The 18,280-nt window shown below is 52.0% G+C and overlaps 1 protein-coding gene across 1 annotated transcript in view; it reads left to right on the top strand.

Moving 5' to 3' along the window:
* Positions 1 to 18,280, top strand: part of RAD51AP1 (RAD51 associated protein 1) — a 361,837-nt gene that overhangs the window by 90,543 nt on the left and 253,014 nt on the right. Inside the window, exon 2 of the mRNA XM_085652597.1 lies at positions 13,413 to 13,453. Coding sequence (XP_085508723.1) covers positions 13,413 to 13,453 — 41 coding nt within the window. The remainder of the gene's footprint in view (positions 1 to 13,412; positions 13,454 to 18,280) is intronic.

Raw genomic sequence — 18,280 nt, forward strand, 5'->3', positions numbered from 1 at the left:
TAAGTCCCGCTCGGCTTTGTTGCCTCACCCGGGGGCCTTATCCTGCTCCAACATCACGCTCCATCAAGGGGCAGAGCTCTCTTGAGTAGTAAGCCTCAAGAGGCGAAGGTATCTTGGGCAGGTCAGTTCCCTGAATTCTGTGACCAGTAGGGACCGGAATGGCTGCCAGAGGTCATTAAACGTCTCCGTGTCCCCTGCCACTGTCAATGAGAGTTTCTCCATGCCCAAGACATGCCATAGTCTGTGCAGCCAGCCCATGATCGTAGGGAGCGTGGGAGAGCGCCAGTGTACCATGATGTTCTGAATGGCAGATCCCAACGCTATGGCGATCTGTCTGCCACTGCGGAATTTCAAGGGGTACATCAGGTCGTTGGGGAGGCCCAGTACTATGTAGGCCGGGAAGCGCGGCAACTCAGTCTTAAAGTGGGAGTCAACCTCGTCGAGTACCTCTTTCCAATAAGCCGCAAGTAAAGGGCATTCCCACAGAATATGTGTCAATGTACCCACCCGCCCACAGCCCCTCCAACAGGTGTCTTCCTTACTACTGTCCATGGCGTGTATACGTGCTGGAGTGTAATACCAATATGTGGAGACCTTGGTGAAGGTTTCGGTAAGGCCCGTGTGATATGCCGAGTGCCTAGCCCTGTAAGCTATCTGCCCCATTCCTCGTGACTCAGGGTCCTTCCCAGCTCCCCCTCCCATCGTTTGCGCCCTGGGTTGTAAAAGTGCGAGGGGGGCACCTGGAGGAATCTGTACAAGTCACTGATGAGTTTTGTGTCGGACGTGCGCGTTAACAGTCAGCGTTCGTAAGGGAGGAGTCGTCTGTCCGCTGTTTCGCGCACCTGCGGGTGTAATGCCCAGTGGCAAATCTGCAAATACCGTAATCTCTCGGTTTCCGGCAATGCGTAGTCCCGTCGGAGGTCAGCAAAGGAGATAATCCCTTCTGCATTGTATATATGGCACAGGGCCCTACATCCCGCCTCTCGCCAGCGTCTGAGTGCACCCCTCTCCATCCCTGGTGCAAACTCCGGATTATCCGCCAGAGGTGTCAGTGGAGAGGGGAACGTGGTCAACCCATTTACGAGATTCGTGGCATCCCAGACTTGGAGATGCACTCTAGTGATAAAGGAGGCATATAAGTTAGCAGGGCGGTGCGCTCTGCGAAGGAACGGTATCTCCTGTAGAGGTCGCCCCGCCACCGCCTGATCCTGGAAAAGCCAGTGTTTATCCGACTCCCATCTGCTCCACTCCACCAGGTGTCGCAGCTGCACCGCGTGAAAGTATTTGCGGAGGTCCGGTAGGCCTAGCCCCCCCGCCTCCGGTGCTAGCAATGAGAGAGCTCTCCGCATTCTAGGCTTCTTGCCCTGCCAAATAAAGCGTCCCAGATCCGACTGCATCTGCCGGAGCCATCCTGCTGGCGGGCGCAGCGGAAGTGCCCTAAATACATAGAGGACCTGCGGCAAGATTGTCATCTTGACCGCCGCCACCCTGCCGAGCAGCGACAGGGTGCCACGATCCCAGCGTGCTAATTCATCCCTGACCTTCCGGCCCAAGGCGGTGTAGTTGGCCAATACTATTGTGGGCAGCGTTGGAGCCAGAAGGACTCCTAGATAGGGCACCGGTTCCCGGGACCAGACTATAGGGACTCGGTGTTGCAAAAGGGCCCTGGTCGCCGGCGCCAGGGAGAGATCCAGGGCCACCGACTTGCCCATATTCATTTTAAATCCTGCCACCTCTGCAAAGGAGGTCAGTTCGTCAATGCACGCTGGTAAGGCCGAGAGCGGATCATCTATGGAGAGTATCACGTCATCAGCATATAGGCTAACTGCATGGCTGAAGCCACCGAACTTCACTCCTTTCACCGCCGGGTTATCCCGGATCCGTTGGGCAAAGGGTTCCATATATAATGCAAAGAGTAATGGTGACAGCGGGCACCCCTGTCTCGTGCCTCTTTCAATGTCGAAGCTCTTCGAGCTGTACCCATTGACTCTTACTATGGCCGTTGGGGATCTGTAGCAATTAAAAATCATGTGGCGAAATTTGTCCCCTACTCCCACCTTCGCTAACACCTGTTCTAGGTACGGCCAATGCACGCGGTCAAACGCCTTTTCGGCGTCCACTAATAGCAACATCCTCTCTCCCGGGATCCGCGACGCTTTCTCAATAATGTGAATGATTCTTTTGGTGTTATCGACCGTTTGTCTCCCGGGGATGAACCCCGCCTGATCCGGATCGATAAGCCCCGGCAAGAGGGGGGCGAGACGCGCTGCTAAGATCCCTGTGTATAGTTTGAGATCAATATTAAGGAGAGATATTGGTCGATAGGAGCCGCAGTGTGATCTGTCCTTACCCAGCTTGGGGATCACCGCAAGGGACGCTCGCAATAGGTCTGGCGGGATGGCGCCCGGTGTCGCAAAGGTGTTAAACGCGTGAGGATGGGCGCCAGCAGTGCACAGAACGTTTTATAAAAAAGTGATGTAAAGCCGTCCGGTCCCGGGGATTTACCATGTTTAAGGCGGGCTATTGCAGATATCACTTCCTCCGTTGTAATGTCCCGCTCAAGAGCCTCTGTCTGGGAGGGCATTGGGGACGGCAGGGAAACCGAGTCCAAATACCTCCGAGTTGCGAGAGCATCCGGGAGATCTCCAGCGTAAAGGCTCGCATAATACCTGCGGAAACGCTCCGCTATGCTAGCGTCATCCGTGACCGTGGATCCCGAAGGGTCGGTGATCGCCTTCACCGTGTGTTTCTGGCGAGTGACCCTGAGCTTACTCGCTAGTAGTCTGCCACATTTATCTCCCCCTGTGTAATAGGCATGTTTGAGGCGCAGTGCCGCGTATTCCGCGCGGTCCATATCCAAGGCTGTCAGGAGTTTTCTCGCTCCTTGAAGTTGCCGCCATATTCTGGGGGCCCCCGTCCGGCTATGCATGTGCTCCAGTTCACGGACCTTCTGCGTAAGCTCCTCCCGCTTCCCTCTCCTGTTGGCGTTGTCCGCCGAGGAAATTGCGATAAATTCCCCCCGGAGTACCGCTTTCAGAGCTGCCCACTGAGTCGCCCGGGTCGTGTCTGAGTTCTCATTATGGGACAAGTAATCTCGTACCGCCTTCGTCACCTGTGTGACCACAGCGCGTCTGCCGAGGAGTGCGTCTCGCAGCCGCCAGATCCGAGGGGGACAGGAGGTCGGCGGGAAACTAAGGGTAGCCGACACCGGGGCGTGATCCGAAACTGAGATCACTCCTATGTCCGCAGCCGTAGCCAGCTCACGCACAGGCCCTGAGACCAAGAGGTGGTCCAGTCGTGCATACGTCTTGTGCGCGTGCGAGTAGAACGAGTAGCTCCGTTCCATGGGGTGCAGGTGACGCCAGAGGTCCCCGACATCCATCTCCGCCAGCAGAGCCCTACATCCCGCTGAGAACTCTCCCGTCTGTGGAGAGCGGTGGGCGGATCTATCGGCAGCACCATCAAAAACCATGTTAAGGTCGCCCCCCAAGATAATATACCTATCCTGTGCTGTCGCCGTCTCCTCTAGTGCTGAGCGGAGAAATCTTTCTTGCCTATCGTTCGGGCTATAAATGGATCCGATCGCAAACGTGAGACCAGCCACCCGGACTCTGTAGACCAGCAGCCTGCCCTTCAATTCTGCATGTTTATGGAGCACCTCCCCTCTAAAGTGCCGGGCTACGAGGATCGCCACCCCCGCGGTTTTAGTGTTGTTGGATGAGAAGAATTGTGTAGGGAATGCAGAGGATCGCAGCCTAAAGCAGTCCCGGGGTAAGAGATGGGTCTCCTGGAGCAGACATATATCTGCTCGGGTGTTTTCCAGAAGGGACAAAACGGCACGCCGTTTGGTCGGATTATTTAGGCTTTTGACATTAAGCGTGACAATTTTAAAAGGTGTCTGCGACATGTGGGAGTGTCATCAATACCGCCTTGTCTCCTGAGAATCTATAGATTGTAGTATGTACACCACTATGGTAACGGCCACCCCGGACATGCACCGGACTGCCCCCCCCACTTCCCTGGTACCCCTCTCCACCTCCCGGTTTGCCCCGGAATCCCCCCTCCCCCTCTCTCATTCCCCCAAACGCCCTTCAAAACTCCCTGATTCCCCGTCCGCCCCTCCCCTGACAACATGCACATAACACCTCTCTCCTCCCCCCTCCCCCCCCCCCCCCCAAGTCCTGGAATATCAATGTCCAAGTCCGGCTCCCTGGGGAGCAGGTCTTCGGTAGAGTACACCAGTGGACGTCTGGCCACTACTCCTTCCCCGCGCGCCCCCATCCCGCCCCGACCCCCAAACATGCATTTCGAGGAAGGCTGTGTTGAACTCCCCCCGGAGCTGCCTCATGCAGTCAATGCGACGTCACTAACGCCAGTGTTTCCGGCCACCTCCATTACAGCCTCGTCCATGCCGGCTCTGATGATGGGCGAGTCTGGTCGTGTGGACCGCTCACGGGGCCGGCGCCCCGACACCCTCCGCCATCCGTCCTCCCGGAAGCGACCCTGCCGCTGCTTGGCCACCTCGTCGTCTGGTGCAGCAATGCCCAGGACTGCGCAAGTCTCCCGCAGGGATCGTAGTTGGTGCATAGTACCGTTCCAGCGGAAGATGAGCCGAAAAGGATGCCCCCAGGTATAAGGCGTGCCTTGTGCTCTTAGGAAATCCGTGGCTGTCTTGAACGTTTTTCGCTTCTGCAGCGTGATGGCTGACAGGTCCTGGTAGAGGGCCACTTGATGGCCTCGGAAAGTCAGGGGCTGCCTCTTCCGTGCCTCTGCCATGATGCGTTCCTTGAGCGAGAAATCCGGGAGGAAAGCTAAAATGTGCGGGGGCGGCGCCGCCGACGTTCTGCGCTGGGGTCCCACTCTATGCGCTCTGTCAATCCGGATTGGGAACTCCTCCGCTTCTCCCAATACTTCTCGGAACAGGGCCTGCATATACCCCGCTACGTCCGTCCCTTCGGCCGTGGATGGCAGCCCGCGAACCCTAATGTTGTTCCGCCGAGACCTGTTTTCAAGGTCCTCGGCGTGTGCTTGGAGATCAATCTGTTGGTCTCTGAGGCGCAGCACTTCTTGTTGCAAATGTTCAAACTCCTCGTCTCTTCTGTGGCTGGCGTCTTCCACCGCGCCTACCCGGTCTCCCAGGCCCTCCACCTCCCGGCGCTGCTCCCGCACCTCACCCGCCCCTTCATTCTTCAGGGTTTGGAAGTCCTCCCTGAGGGTGCTGAAGAGAGACTCCATAAAGGACCTGGTGATGGGGGGTTCTCCGCTTCCAGCTTCCTGTACTCCTCCGGAGGACCCGGGAGACTGCTGCCCCCGATCTGCTCGTTGTTGGTGTCTTCCTAGTAGCTCGGGGAGGGTGCGGTCCCCCTTCTTCCCTCCTTTACTGCCGGCCATGGTCTCTGTGGCACAGTCGCCCGAACCCTCACCGTCACGGGTCCGCCTCCCGCCGTCGCTGTCTCTGCGGCGTCCCCCGGTCTCCGCTCGGTGCAGATTCCGACTCCAGCACGTGGCCACTTCGCTCCTCCGAGATGATAGGCCACTCCGGGTCTTGCCAGAAGCCGTTTCCCACCTCGTCTAACTCTCCCACTTATGGCACCACTGTATCCTCCCCCACCAGTGTTGCAACTCTGGGGCTGTTGGGCCACGATGTCCTCCGCTCTGTTCCTCTCCCCCGCGGAGAGGGTCTCTGGTCTCCAGCCCTCCTCCGTCCCTCCACCCTCTGCAGGTTCCGACAGCTACACCACCGAGGGGCGAGGGGGGGGGGGAACCCCTCGTTCGTCGTTGCACCTGTGAAGCTGTTGGCCGTTTCCGGCAGCACTTCCTCCCAGTTTCTGGCGGCTGAGCCACCCCCTCAAGCTGTGAGCTGCCGGGTCTCCAGCGGGCCCCCCCCGGGTCCCGTCCGCTACTCTCCTTGCTGGGCTGTCGCGTCTCCTCAATGGTGCCTCCAGCAGCCTGATGCACCTCCCGCCAGGGGTCGCCCCCGAGGGGCCGTCGGCGTCCTCCCGTATCTGGGGTGAGTCCGTTATTCTCCGGGTGGGCAAGGGCGCTCCCAACGTCAGTGTTACCTCAAGCTCCTCAGCAGAGCCCCCAGTGCTGGTGTCCGCGCCGGCCGCGGCCGCTCCCCGCTGCTCTGGGCCCTCAGGGGAGGCCGCCCACGCCGCCGTCTCCTGCAGCTGCCGGCGGCGGAGTCAAACCCGCCACCGGACCGGATAGCACCTCCCTCGCTCTCTAGGTATCAGTCCGTCTTCTGGGTCGACCCCCGGTAAGGGTCCGAGTCCGCCGCCGCTCGCCTTCTGACCCCCACCGCGAGGCCGGGCACACGCGTGATTCTGTGGCCGGCAGCAGCCTCGGCCGGCCCGGCGCTAAGCTCCGCCCCCTCGCGGCTCCTCCGCTCCGGCCGTGTGCTGTCCGTCTCCGGGCCGTAGCGGGTGCTGTACGCCGCTCGCCGGCTTGCTCTCGGTTCCTCTGCTCCCGCTGCAGGTTCTCTCGTGAACTGGGGGGAGATTCAGCTAGAGAATCGAGGTTGGGGGTTCAACGGAGCGGGAGCCGGCAGGAAAGGCGTCCGCTCACCCCGCCATCTTGGCCACGCCCCCCTCCAGTCACTTTTTGACTGAATTTTTGTCGACACCGTTTTCGAGTCTTCGACTCCTGGTGCACGTCTGGGATGCCCGGCTTAAAGGCTTGCAGTTCCTGTAGCTGACTGATGTCGGTGACGAATCCGCACTGCGTGTGCCTGTTACGCCTGGAGCGCGACCATGACCCCAAGTCGTGCTCCGATTGCCAGACCATGAATTGGAAGTCTTTGCGGGAGCGGTCCCGAAAGCTTCTCGAGGCCCAGCGTGCCGCTCGAGGTCCCGGTCGCGTGGGCGGTCGATGGACTGATCACGGAGGTGTCGTCGTCGCCATCTTCGCCATCTTCGCCGTCGTCATCATCAGTCTTCGCACTCGCTACGTGTGCAGAGCCCAAAGGGTCGACTCCGGGCTTTCCTCCCTTCCCGGGACCTAGAGCAGACCCTGCCCAGCTTTGTCAATTTTACAAAGTGATGCATGCCATCTTTGGGAAGCCTGACTCTGCCGGCGTGCCTTGGGGCCCCGCGGACTCGGTTGGGGGTCCTGGGCCTTCGACACCTCAGGGTCCCCTTGGCTCCAGGCCTGGATCCGGATCAGCGCCGGTTGACCTCATTACACCTCCCCGGCGACCCCGGCCTCCATCCCGATCGAGTCACGGAGTCGGACTGGCGTCAACCAACGCTGACTGGTACTTTTGTGCCCTTATTCTACCCTGGCTCTTTTAGACCAGATTGGCAGCCAGAGGAGGGTGAGGAGGACTGGGAGGGGTCTGGAAACCGTTTAACTGACCAGTTGGGCTATGAACCAGACTGGAGAGAGGAACTGGGGGAAGCCAGTGGTTTTGATACCTTACCGGACCTTGGCATGTTGTCTTCTCCTACCGTGGCTATGGAGGAGGGAGCTTCTTACGCCGTGGTGTTGCGTAGTGCGGCCGAGGCTCTCAACCTCGAGCTTCCTACGGTGGCAGTCAGGACTGACTTGACAGAGGTGCTTCAACCGGCAGTGAACTCTTCGGAGCCCCTGCTACAGTTTAATGGAACCCTCACTGACACCCTTTTGGGCACCTGGACCAGGCCCGACACAGGGGCTCCTGTGGATAGGAATGTTGCCCGACACCACCGTCTGGCTCTGGGCGACCCCACTTTCCTCTCCTAACACCCTACCCCTGAGAGCTTGGTGGTCCAAGCCTCCACCTCCAAAGGAGCATTCCTAACGCACCACCTGATAGGGAATCCAAAAAGCTAGACCATCTTGGGAAGAAGAGGTTTTCTTCCGCTTGGTACTGCGGTCGGTAAACACTGCATGTCTGTTGGGCGGTTACACCTACTCCATGTGGGATACGGTATGGCAAGTGCTGCCCCTGTGTCTGGAGGAGGCCCGGTCTGTGCTCTCCTGTGCAGTTGCCGAAGGGAGAGAGGCAGCAAAGTTTACCCTCTGCTGTGGGCTGGATACCACAGACTCACTAGGCAGGACGATTTCCACGTCGGTAGCCCTTCGATGCTACGCCTGGTTGAGGTCTACTGGTTTTTCAGGATATGTCCAAGCCACACTTATGGACATGCCCTTTGATGGCCATCGCCTATTTGGCGACAAGGCAAACAACGCGCTGGATCGCTTTAAGGACTCTTGGGCTACGGACAGGTCCTTGGACCTCTCCACCACCCGCCCTGCGCAGTCTGCCTTTCGCCCCTTTCGTGGCTATGGAAGGGGTGCCCCGCCACGTCCCGCCCAGAGCCACAGGCCATGCTGTTCAGCCCCTATACGGCCAGGGACGTGGAAACCACTGCCGTGGTTCTGGGGGCCAGCAGGCAGGCCAGTCCACCACAGCCCCCACTGCAACAGCCTCCAAACCCTCCAAGTCCTTTCAGGGCCACCGAACGCCAGTGGGCAGCAGGATTCACCATCACCTCCCACACTGGCACACATTCACCTCGGACAGGTGGGTTTTGCAAATAGTCCGAAGGGGCTACTCCCTCCCCTTGGAGACTACCCCTCCATCCATGCCACCTCAGTACCATTGCATGTCTGAGGATCATGTGGCCCTTCTCCAACAGGAAGGGTTGGCACTGTTAGCCAAGGGTGCTATAGAGCGAGTTCCCGTCCCAGAAGTACGGCGTGGTTGCTATTCCCACAACTTTCTGGTGCCCAAGAAGGACAAAGGCCTGCGTCCTATCTTGGATCTCAGGAACGTCAACCGTTTCCTCCGGAAGGAGAAGTTCAAAATGTTAACTCTAGCTCAGGTCCTGTCTGCCCTCGATCCTGGAGACTGGATGGTAGCATTGGACTTGCAGGACACTTATTTTTCACATCCCCGTCCTGATGGCCCTCTGGCGTTAACTGCGGTTCATGGTACACTTTCAGTTTACCATGCTCCCCTTTGGCCTTACCAGCGCCCCTCGGGTGTTCACGAAAGTGATGGTGGTGGTCGCAGCTCATCTGCGCAGGTCAGGGGTTCCAGTCTTCCCCTATCTCGAAGACTGGCCGTTGAAGTCGGGCTCGCACCAGGCTGTCGTCTCCCACCCCCAGACTACGGCCGACCTCCTACGTTCGCTGGGGTTCTCCATCAACGTGCCAAAGTCGCACCTGAATCCCTCTCAGAAGCTTCTCTTCATTGGAGTGGTTCTAGACACAATGCAGTTTTGGGTCCATCCTCCCGCACAGCGAGTCCGGGATATTCGGCTATGATTCCGTTCTTTCAGCCTCTATCCCTGGTTTCGGTCAGGATGACCCCTCGGCTACTGGGCCTGATGGCCTCCTGCATCTTGCTGGTGGTCCATGCCAGATGGCATATGCGGGCTCTGCAGTGGGCCCTGAAGTTCCAGTGGGTACAACATCAGAGGAACCTGTACGATTGCGTCCAGATCTCAGAGGGCTCTGCGCACCAATTGCAGTGGTGGCTAACGAACCAGGATTGGGTCGGCGGCAGATCCCTTTCCCTTACCCAACCGAGTTTATAGTGGTGACCGATGCATTACTTCTGGGATGGGGGAGGCAGAGATCGGAGGCCTCCGGGCTCCACATCAACCTTCTGGAGCTTCGGGTGATTAGTCTTGCACTCTTAAGCATTCCTTCCCTTTGTCTGGGAAAGATTAGTGCAGGTGTTCACGGACAACACCACCACCATGTGGTACTGCAACAAACAAGGCGGGGTGGGGTCGTGGACCCTATGTCAAGAGACCCTCCGCTTCTGGACATGGCTGGAACATCAGGGCATATCCTTGGTGGTTCAAAACCTGGCAGGTTCGCTGAACGCCAGGGCGGACGAACTCAGCCGCAGGTGCATGATGGATCACGAATGGCGTCTTCATTCGCAGGTGGCGCAAGGTCTCTTTCAACAGTGGGAAGAGCCTTGGTTAGATCTATTCGCCACCGAAGTGGACGCGCAATGTCAGCAATTATGTGCGTTGGAATTTCCAAGGCAGCACTCGCTAGGCAAAGCTTTTCATCGCTAGTGGAGTTGCGGCCGTCTATACTACCTCTGCCCAGAGTGCTGAAGAAGATCAAGCGCGACCGGGCCCAAGTCCTTCTTGGGGCTCCGGATTGGGCACGAAGAGTCTGGTATCCCGAGCTGCTACACATGGCCATCGATCCTCCGATCACACTATGTGGAAATGATTAGAATGTTTTAGTAGGCTGTGATGTAACAGAATCTCAGCCATGTCAGGATTCTATGTTTAACCAGTAATGCCTGTGAAGCTGAAGGTGGCTGTGTATTTATCTGCTCTATTAAACCTACTTTAATTCTACTAAAAAGGAGTGGATTACTACAAATTTGGCGACGAGGATGGGATACAAATTTTTGAAAGAAGTATTTTTGGAGGAAGGAGTGCCTAAGACATTGGTAACAGATAACGGTGTGCAATTGGTATCTTCAGAAATGAGTAGTTTTTTAAGTAGTCTTGGGATATCTCACAATAGGGTTGCCTTATTCCATCCACAGGCAAATGGACTTGTGGAGAGGGTGAATCGCATTGTGATGGGTAGTATTCAGCTTTCATTAGCTAATGGTCTGTCGTGGAAGGATGAGTTGAGAAGAATGATGTGGGGTCATAGGATTACTCCTCATTCGGTGACAGGCATTTCTCCTTTTATAGCTTTGAAAGGAAGGGAACCAGGCACCAAAGAGTCTCCAATGTGGTTGAGAGAGAAAAGTCAAGTTTGGGTGGATAGAGAGGAAATGAAAGCAAGAGCACAAGAATGTCAATTTCGTGGAAAGTTAGAGTTTGATCACAGGAAAGCTGTCAAGGAGATTGTGTTTCAGGAAGGTGATTGGGTTGTGATAAGAAGGTTCGGATTTGTGAAAAAAGGAGAAAGCAAATTCTCTCAACCACATAAAGTGGTATCAGTGAATGGTGCTGTGGCTTTATTGGATGACGGTAAAAGGTGGAGTGTTGGTGATCTGTGCAAAGTATCACATCTATAAATGTAAGAACGAGGAATAGTTCTGATGTATTTACAAGATGTACGTTAAACTATTGTGAAGATGTTTATTGTAATTTAAATATTTAATTCTTTTTCATTTGTGAATATTTTCAAATGTTTTCTTTTATTATAAGGAGGGAGATATGTGGAAATGATTAGAATGTTTTAGTAGGCTGTGATGTAACAGAATCTCAGCCATGTCAGGATTCTATGTTTAACCAGTAATGCCTGTGAAGCTGAAGGTGGCTGTGTATTTATCTGCTCTATTAAACCTACTTTAATTCTACTAAAAAGGAGTGGATTACTACAAATTGCCTCTTCGTTAGGATCTTCTGTCGCAGCAGGGGACGGTCCTCCACCCGAACCTGTCCAGCCTCCACCTCCTTGCGTTGAGATTGAGCAGCGGCAGTTGACGTCGTTTGACCTGCCTCCCGAAGTCTGTGATGTTATCTTGGCAACGAGGCGTCCCTCCACTAAGACGGTATAAGCCTGCAGGCGTAACACATTTGTGGCATGGTGCACAGCAAAGGCTGTGGATCCCCTTTACGCCCCTCTTTCTGAGGTCCTCTTGTTCCTCCTTTCTTTGGCCCAGCAGGGCTCTGCTCTGGGCTCTCTTAAGGGCTACCTCTCGGCCATTTCAGCCTTTCTTAGGCTCCCTGATCAGCCTTCTCTTTTCAAGTCCCCTGTTGTAAATCGCTTTCTTAAGGGCATTACTCATTTTTTTCCTCCTGTTCCATTCGTAATGCCTCAGTGGGACTTGAACTTGGTTCTCACTTATCTTATGTGCGCTCCCTTTGAGCCGCTACATAACTGTCCTCGCAGGCTTTTGACCTTAAAAACTGCCTTTCTGGTGGCCATCACCTCTGCGCGCAGGGTGAGTGAGCTCCAAGCACTTTCTTCTGAGCCTCCTTTTCTGACTGTTCATCCGGACAAGGTTGTCCTTCGAACTCGTCCTTCCTTCCTTCCCAAAGTGGTTACTCCTTTCCATGTTGGACAGACCATCACTTTGCCCACCTTCTTTCCGCCTCTGCATCCATCCAAAGAAGAAGAGAGGCTCTACCGTCTGGATCCAAAGCGTGCGCTTTCCTTTTACTTGGATTGCACAAAACAATTCCAGGTGGATGACCAGCTCTTAGTTGGCTATGTGGGCACCAAAAAAGGACGGACCGTGCACAAACGGACCATTTCTAGATGGGTCGTTTTGTGCATCAAAGCTTGTTATTCCTTGGCAAAGAAGGAGCCTCCAGTGGGGGTTGCTCGCCCATTCCACCAGGGCGACGGCAGCTACCACTGCTTTGGGACGTGGAGTTCCCCTTAATGACATCTGTCAGGCAGCTACATGGGTATCGCTGCACACGTTCACAAGACACAACTGCCTGGACAGCCAAGTCCGGAGAGACGACTTCTTTGGCCGTTCTGTTCTCCAGGACTTTCTAGTGTGAACTTGGTTGCGGACCCACCTCCGGGGTTGGTATTGCTGGGGTATCTATTCTAAAGTAAGGAATCTAAAACGAATTGTCTCTTTCAGATGAACAAGTTACTTCCCTTAGGTAAAGATATATCTATAAGAGACATAGATTAGTTAGAGGTTCCTTACCACCCCACCCTTCCTCTCCGTTCTGCAAACTAATTTCTAGGGTTAAGGACTTTCTTTCAGGGCCCTAGTTTTGAACACCAGTGGTCAGAGTCTTGCATGGCTCTGCGCTTCTGGCATGGAAAGTCGTGTACAGAACTGATGTCAGCGCGCAAGGGTGGCGTCTAAGTAGCTACTGCGACGTCATCCCAGCGACAACGATGAACGCGGAGCCTACTGACGCCACCTTGAGACACGCAGGGGTACTGCTGACGAAAAACTTTCTGGAACCAGTCAGACGCCTGGGGGTAATTCTAAGGTAAGGAATATATAACTAATCTGTCTCTTACAGATATATCGTTACCAAAGGTAAGTAACTTGTTCGTTAGCCATATTTACATATCCATAACCAACACTCTCTGATTTGCGTGAGAAGGGAGGCTCAGGGAGCATGCACATGACAGGAGCTCAGCAGATCTAACTGTGATATGTAGGGAGACTGAGGAGGTGAAAATCTTGACCTGTTTTAAGATCTGTTAATATTTTGCCAAAAACGTTTAAAATTGTGTTTAAAGAATGACGTGACCTCCTTGAAGCATATGATATGTTGGCACTTGCTCTGACGTCTCATAATGTGATGTCACTGTCTCTGCTACTGTCGAGTCAAGAGCTGTACCTTAAATTTAAACCATTCTCACTCTCGTTCCAGTCCCCAGGCAGTATAACTTCTGCTTTCTGCTGTAGCAGTTCATCATTTTGTAGAGTACAGCATTTAGGAAATTTACACTTGATTAGTTAAATTCTAGATCCCCCAAGAAACTCATAGAAAACCCTGTTTTTCTACTTGCAGGACTAAGAAACTGATTGATTACTCTGAGTTTGAAAATGATGGTAAGTAGAGGACTTGGTGGTTAATCCTGGAATACACTATAAATTGATATATATTTGTTTTTAACATATTTTATTACATTTTTACATCGTGTACATAAAGACCTAGTTGGTATTTCCATGGGCATGTTATGCATCTTCACTTAATTATAAGCGTATCCTGTATATAACAACATTTGTAGTTTGCCACACTAGTGTGAACCCAGATCTCAACACTATAAATTGATTGATCCATTGACAGAGTTCACTTGTTAAATTAATACATAAATGTTCAATTGTAGTATTTTCCTCTTTCATTATTTGTGCTTGATTTCATCTTAATGAGCCATCCAAATCAATGTAAATATATGGAATTTCCTCACCATATATCATGGGCAATACTGTGAAGATCGTACAGGCAACGTCTCATGATAGGGTCTGGATTCCCATAGAATGAGGCATAAGGATGGATCCCTCCTTCTATTCCCTTGTTCATTTTATGCAGTTTGTATCCCTTTCTGCTTCCCAGTATTTGTTAAAGTAATATTGCTTTATGGATCTTTCTTGAGATTTGCGCCTCTTATGCTTATTTAATAGAAAAAATCCAGTGTTTTTCCATATTTCTTCCTACTCTAACAAGGGTCCTATTGTCATGCAGTGTTTTTCCTACTTGATGTGAACTGATCCCTACTTTTAGTGCACCCAAACTCTATTCTCTATTCATCTTTCAAAAACTCCATTCTTCAGAGTGCACTAATGGCTTAGATGCTTCCTCAAGTTTATTACTGTCACATGAAAGGTGCGTATGAAACGTGGTTAGGATATCTATGAATTTCTCACTGAGCAGTAAATGATCCACCGGTCTTTGCTGATTTCCAGGGTGATTACATTTTTGTTAGCCAATGTGAATGTAAGAAAAAAACAAGCTTTGGCAAAGCCACTATGTCCGACCTTTTTTAAGGAGTGGAAGTGATAGATTTACTATTGAGTTTGTGTGGATGGATGAATGTGTGATAAAATTGTACTCGAGGAATAAGGGTGGGTGCATAGATAGAGGAGTGACTGATGGATTAACAAATCAGTTATTTGCTCAATAGCCAATTATCCACCAATCCTGCCATATTCATGTGTTCCTCATCTGTCCAAGTACTCCTCCATTCCTGTAGCCAGATGCTAAGGCTTGCTATCATTGTTCCACAGCACATTAATGCCATATTTTTGTTCTTGAACTATACAAGTTTTTGATTTTGTTCAATGGTCTACTCATTCATCCAAACACTGGCAAATCAAACAGCTCTGTCTTTAATGTGTAAGCACAGGCATGCACAACTCCACACTGACTATCTGTGCTGTATGTCTGGGCATCATGCCTCTTTTTTGTGACACCTAAGTTTGAGGCTCTTTGTAAAGTTTGTGATGACATGCAGAGGTTACACCTGGAGCGTAATGATCAATGGTGCAAAATTAGACCCGATATTCTTGGCGTGGTTTCCCCTGACATTTTGCCTTCAGACCTTCTGTTGTTGCCGACTTCATTTTTGCTGGCTTTAGGACTCTGGGCACTTTACTACTGCTAACCAGTGCTAAAGTTCATGTGTGCCACTTGTTTATCCACAAATAGCATATTTAATTCACTCATAAGTTCCTAGTAAAGTGCACTACATGAGCCCTTGGGTCTTTAAATTAAATGCTACATGTCAGCCTGCAGCACTGATTGTGCCACCCACTTAAGTAGCCCTTAAAACATATCTCAGGCCTGCCATTGCAAAGCCTGCGTGGGCAGTTTTAAACTGCTATGTTGACCTGGCAAGTTCCCTCTTGCCAGACCCAAACCTACCTTTTTAATACATATAAGTCACCCTGACGGTAGAACCCAGACTGTCCAAGGGCAGGGTGCAGTGTCTGTATGTAAAAAGTAGGACATGTCGTTTTAAGTTTTACATGTCCTGGTAGTGAAAAATTCTTAAATTCGTTTTTCACTACTGCACGGCCTATCTCTCCCATGGGATCGCATTGGGATTACCTCATTACAGTTTATAAATGTAATCTCCAATTGGGAACAGATTAGACCCCCAAGTTTGGTGTTTCTGGAATCAAAATTTAAAATCGCAACTTATGGTGAAGTCGGATTTGAAATTGTAATTCTGAAAATGCCACTTTTAGAAAGTTCTTGAAAAAAGGTGCGTTACATCCGCACCCAACTGCTGCACTGCTTGAATGAGAACGATGCTTTATCTAAACCACTTTTTTTTAACTCTACCAAATTTCATCCTTGTTCATCAAATACTCCACTTTTCACGTCGTCCAATGCGGAGACAGCATAATTGCGCTAGGAAAATTGCTCAGCAAATGTATGAATGGCGGATGCACTCCTCCTCTTTAAAAATGCTGTGAATCGCCCCTTCACAGAATATCGAAGATACTTGAAAAAAGGTGCGTTACATCCGCACCCAACTGCTGCACTGCTTGAATGAGACTTAACAGAATATCGAAGATACTTGAAAAAAGGTGCGTTACATCCGCACCCAACTGCTGAACTGAAGGGGCGATTCACAGCACTGTCTGCACGCATTCATTTGGCAGTTTCAGCTTTACAATTTGCATTTTTAAAGAGGAGGAGTGCATCCACCATTCATACATTTGCTGAGCAATTTTCTTATCGCCCCAACGTGTGTTTGCACCCCATTGGTTTTGAGTAAGATGATCGAGTATTGGATTTAAATGATTAAAAGTATCACTCCGGAGACAGTGGAATATCAACTGATTGTGCACGGACTTCATAATTGGATTAGCACATCATGGCAGATTGGAAGGATGATGAAATTGAACACTTGTTGGATGCATCATATACTTTATGGACTTTCTCCGATAAACTCGAGGTTTTTGTAGGGGGGGCATTTTAATGTTTTTGAGTTAAAGTTGATTTAATGTATTGATGGAGTATCTTTTGTTCATGTTTTTGCATTTTATTTGTCATGTTTTTTTAAGGCACAGGGTGGAATGGGTTTTGGTTTTATCCGGGGTGGTGTAATGACAAACTTTAGATCTCCCCTGGACAAAGGAATGTACCGTCACTTTCCCAGGGAGAGAATATCAGTTCCAAACTTATGGAAAATAACATATACACAGCACTTCCTAAGGTGGGCAAACTTTCAACACTCCCCCGAAGGCAAGGCAAGAAAACCATAATTTGCGCATCACTTGTGAGGAGTAGCACCAACTTCCTATAACACAATTACCTGCTAGAAGGGAATTCACCCATCCTTCTACAACAGAATACTTGGCCAAGAAGAGTCCACACCTCCTGCTACAAGGAAAAGACGAATTGGTATATCTGGGATGTATTTATTTGTAAATAGCACCACACAGTAAGCCAAATGCACCTAACATAGCAGACTCTAACATATCAATAATATGATTGAACATACAATCAAGGCAAATATATATCTGTAGAAATATATGTTCGAGGCATATGAGCTGCAGAGTCACACACTGAGGATAAGATCGCCATCTGGTGTTGGGCTCGGATGATTACAGGTTGTTGTTGTCTTCGGAAGAAGCCTTTGGTCACGAGGTTGGTGACTCCTCCCCTGGACAACAGTGCGCATGGGCATCCACTCCATCGTCAGATTGTTTTTTTTCCGCCATTGGGTTCGGATGAACTTTTTCCGCTCCAGCAGAAAACTTCCAGCAATCGATTTAACTCTTCAATCTTCATTCCATCGACGTCGAAATCAACTCGGACCGGTTCCGGAAGCGGCTGATGGACAGGACACCCTTTAAAAAATGCCCCCAGTGTGGAGCGAAGTTCCCCCACAGTGACCACCACGAGGTTTGTAACCTATGCCTGTCGCCGGAACACAACGAATCGACCTGTCCAGCTTGTGCCACTTTCCGTTCGAAGAAGACCCTCCGGGACCGAAGAGCTCGACGCCATATTATGGCCAAACCAGCTCCAGAACCGGAGGACATCTTTGCTCAAGATGTTCCTGAAGATGACACCGAAGATCTCGAGATTGTGTCCGAGGCCGACGATTCCGATGACCTCATCACTCCAGGGCAGCGTGTGAGTACCACCCCCCCTGCCCCTGCCCCATCCAAAAAGACAGTGGTCAAGACTCCGCCAGCTGGGCCCAGTCGCGACCGGAAATCCTCTTCAGAAGCCCCGCCCTCGGGCCCGGCTCCGAAGACATCTAAGCCTGTAGGTGGCTCGGGCTCGAGCAAACCTCATGTGTTTGTGCCTTTAACACCCTCGGCACCGAAAAAACCACTGTCTGCACCGAAACAGGCTTCAAGACCGAAAGCTCCTTCGGCACCGAAACGTTCCTCGGCACCGAAGCCTCCACCAGCGCCGAAACGTTCTTCGACATCGATGCATAAAAGTCCCTCGGCACCGAAGCCATCGGCACCGAAACATACATCGGCTCCGAAAAATCCATCGGAACCGAAACATCCTTCGGCACCGAAAACTTCATCGGCACCGAAAACTACGTCCACACCGAAAAAAGTTCATAAAGACCCGAAACGGCCGTCGCCGCCACCACCTTTGGAGCCGGATGAACTTTTTCGCCCAGATCCTACTCAAGGGCGGATCTACATCAATCCTGACACTGGACATGTGACTGCCGTCCCATACAAGAAACGGAAGCTGGACATCACACCTCCTCCAGCTCCCATACGGAAAAAGGACTGTGCCACTTCACCACTTCGTCCTTCCTCTCCTGTATTACCTCCTATCCCGTCCCCCCCCCTCCTCCTCCTCCTTCTCCTTTACCCTTACCTTTACCATCTCCCTATCATTCACCTCCTCCACAGGATGATAATGATGACTTAGGGGGAGGGGCGGACCCT

Source organism: Triturus cristatus, chromosome 4_1 (assembly GCF_964204655.1).
Source record: "Triturus cristatus chromosome 4_1, aTriCri1.1, whole genome shotgun sequence".
NCBI lineage: Eukaryota > Metazoa > Chordata > Amphibia > Caudata > Salamandridae > Triturus > Triturus cristatus.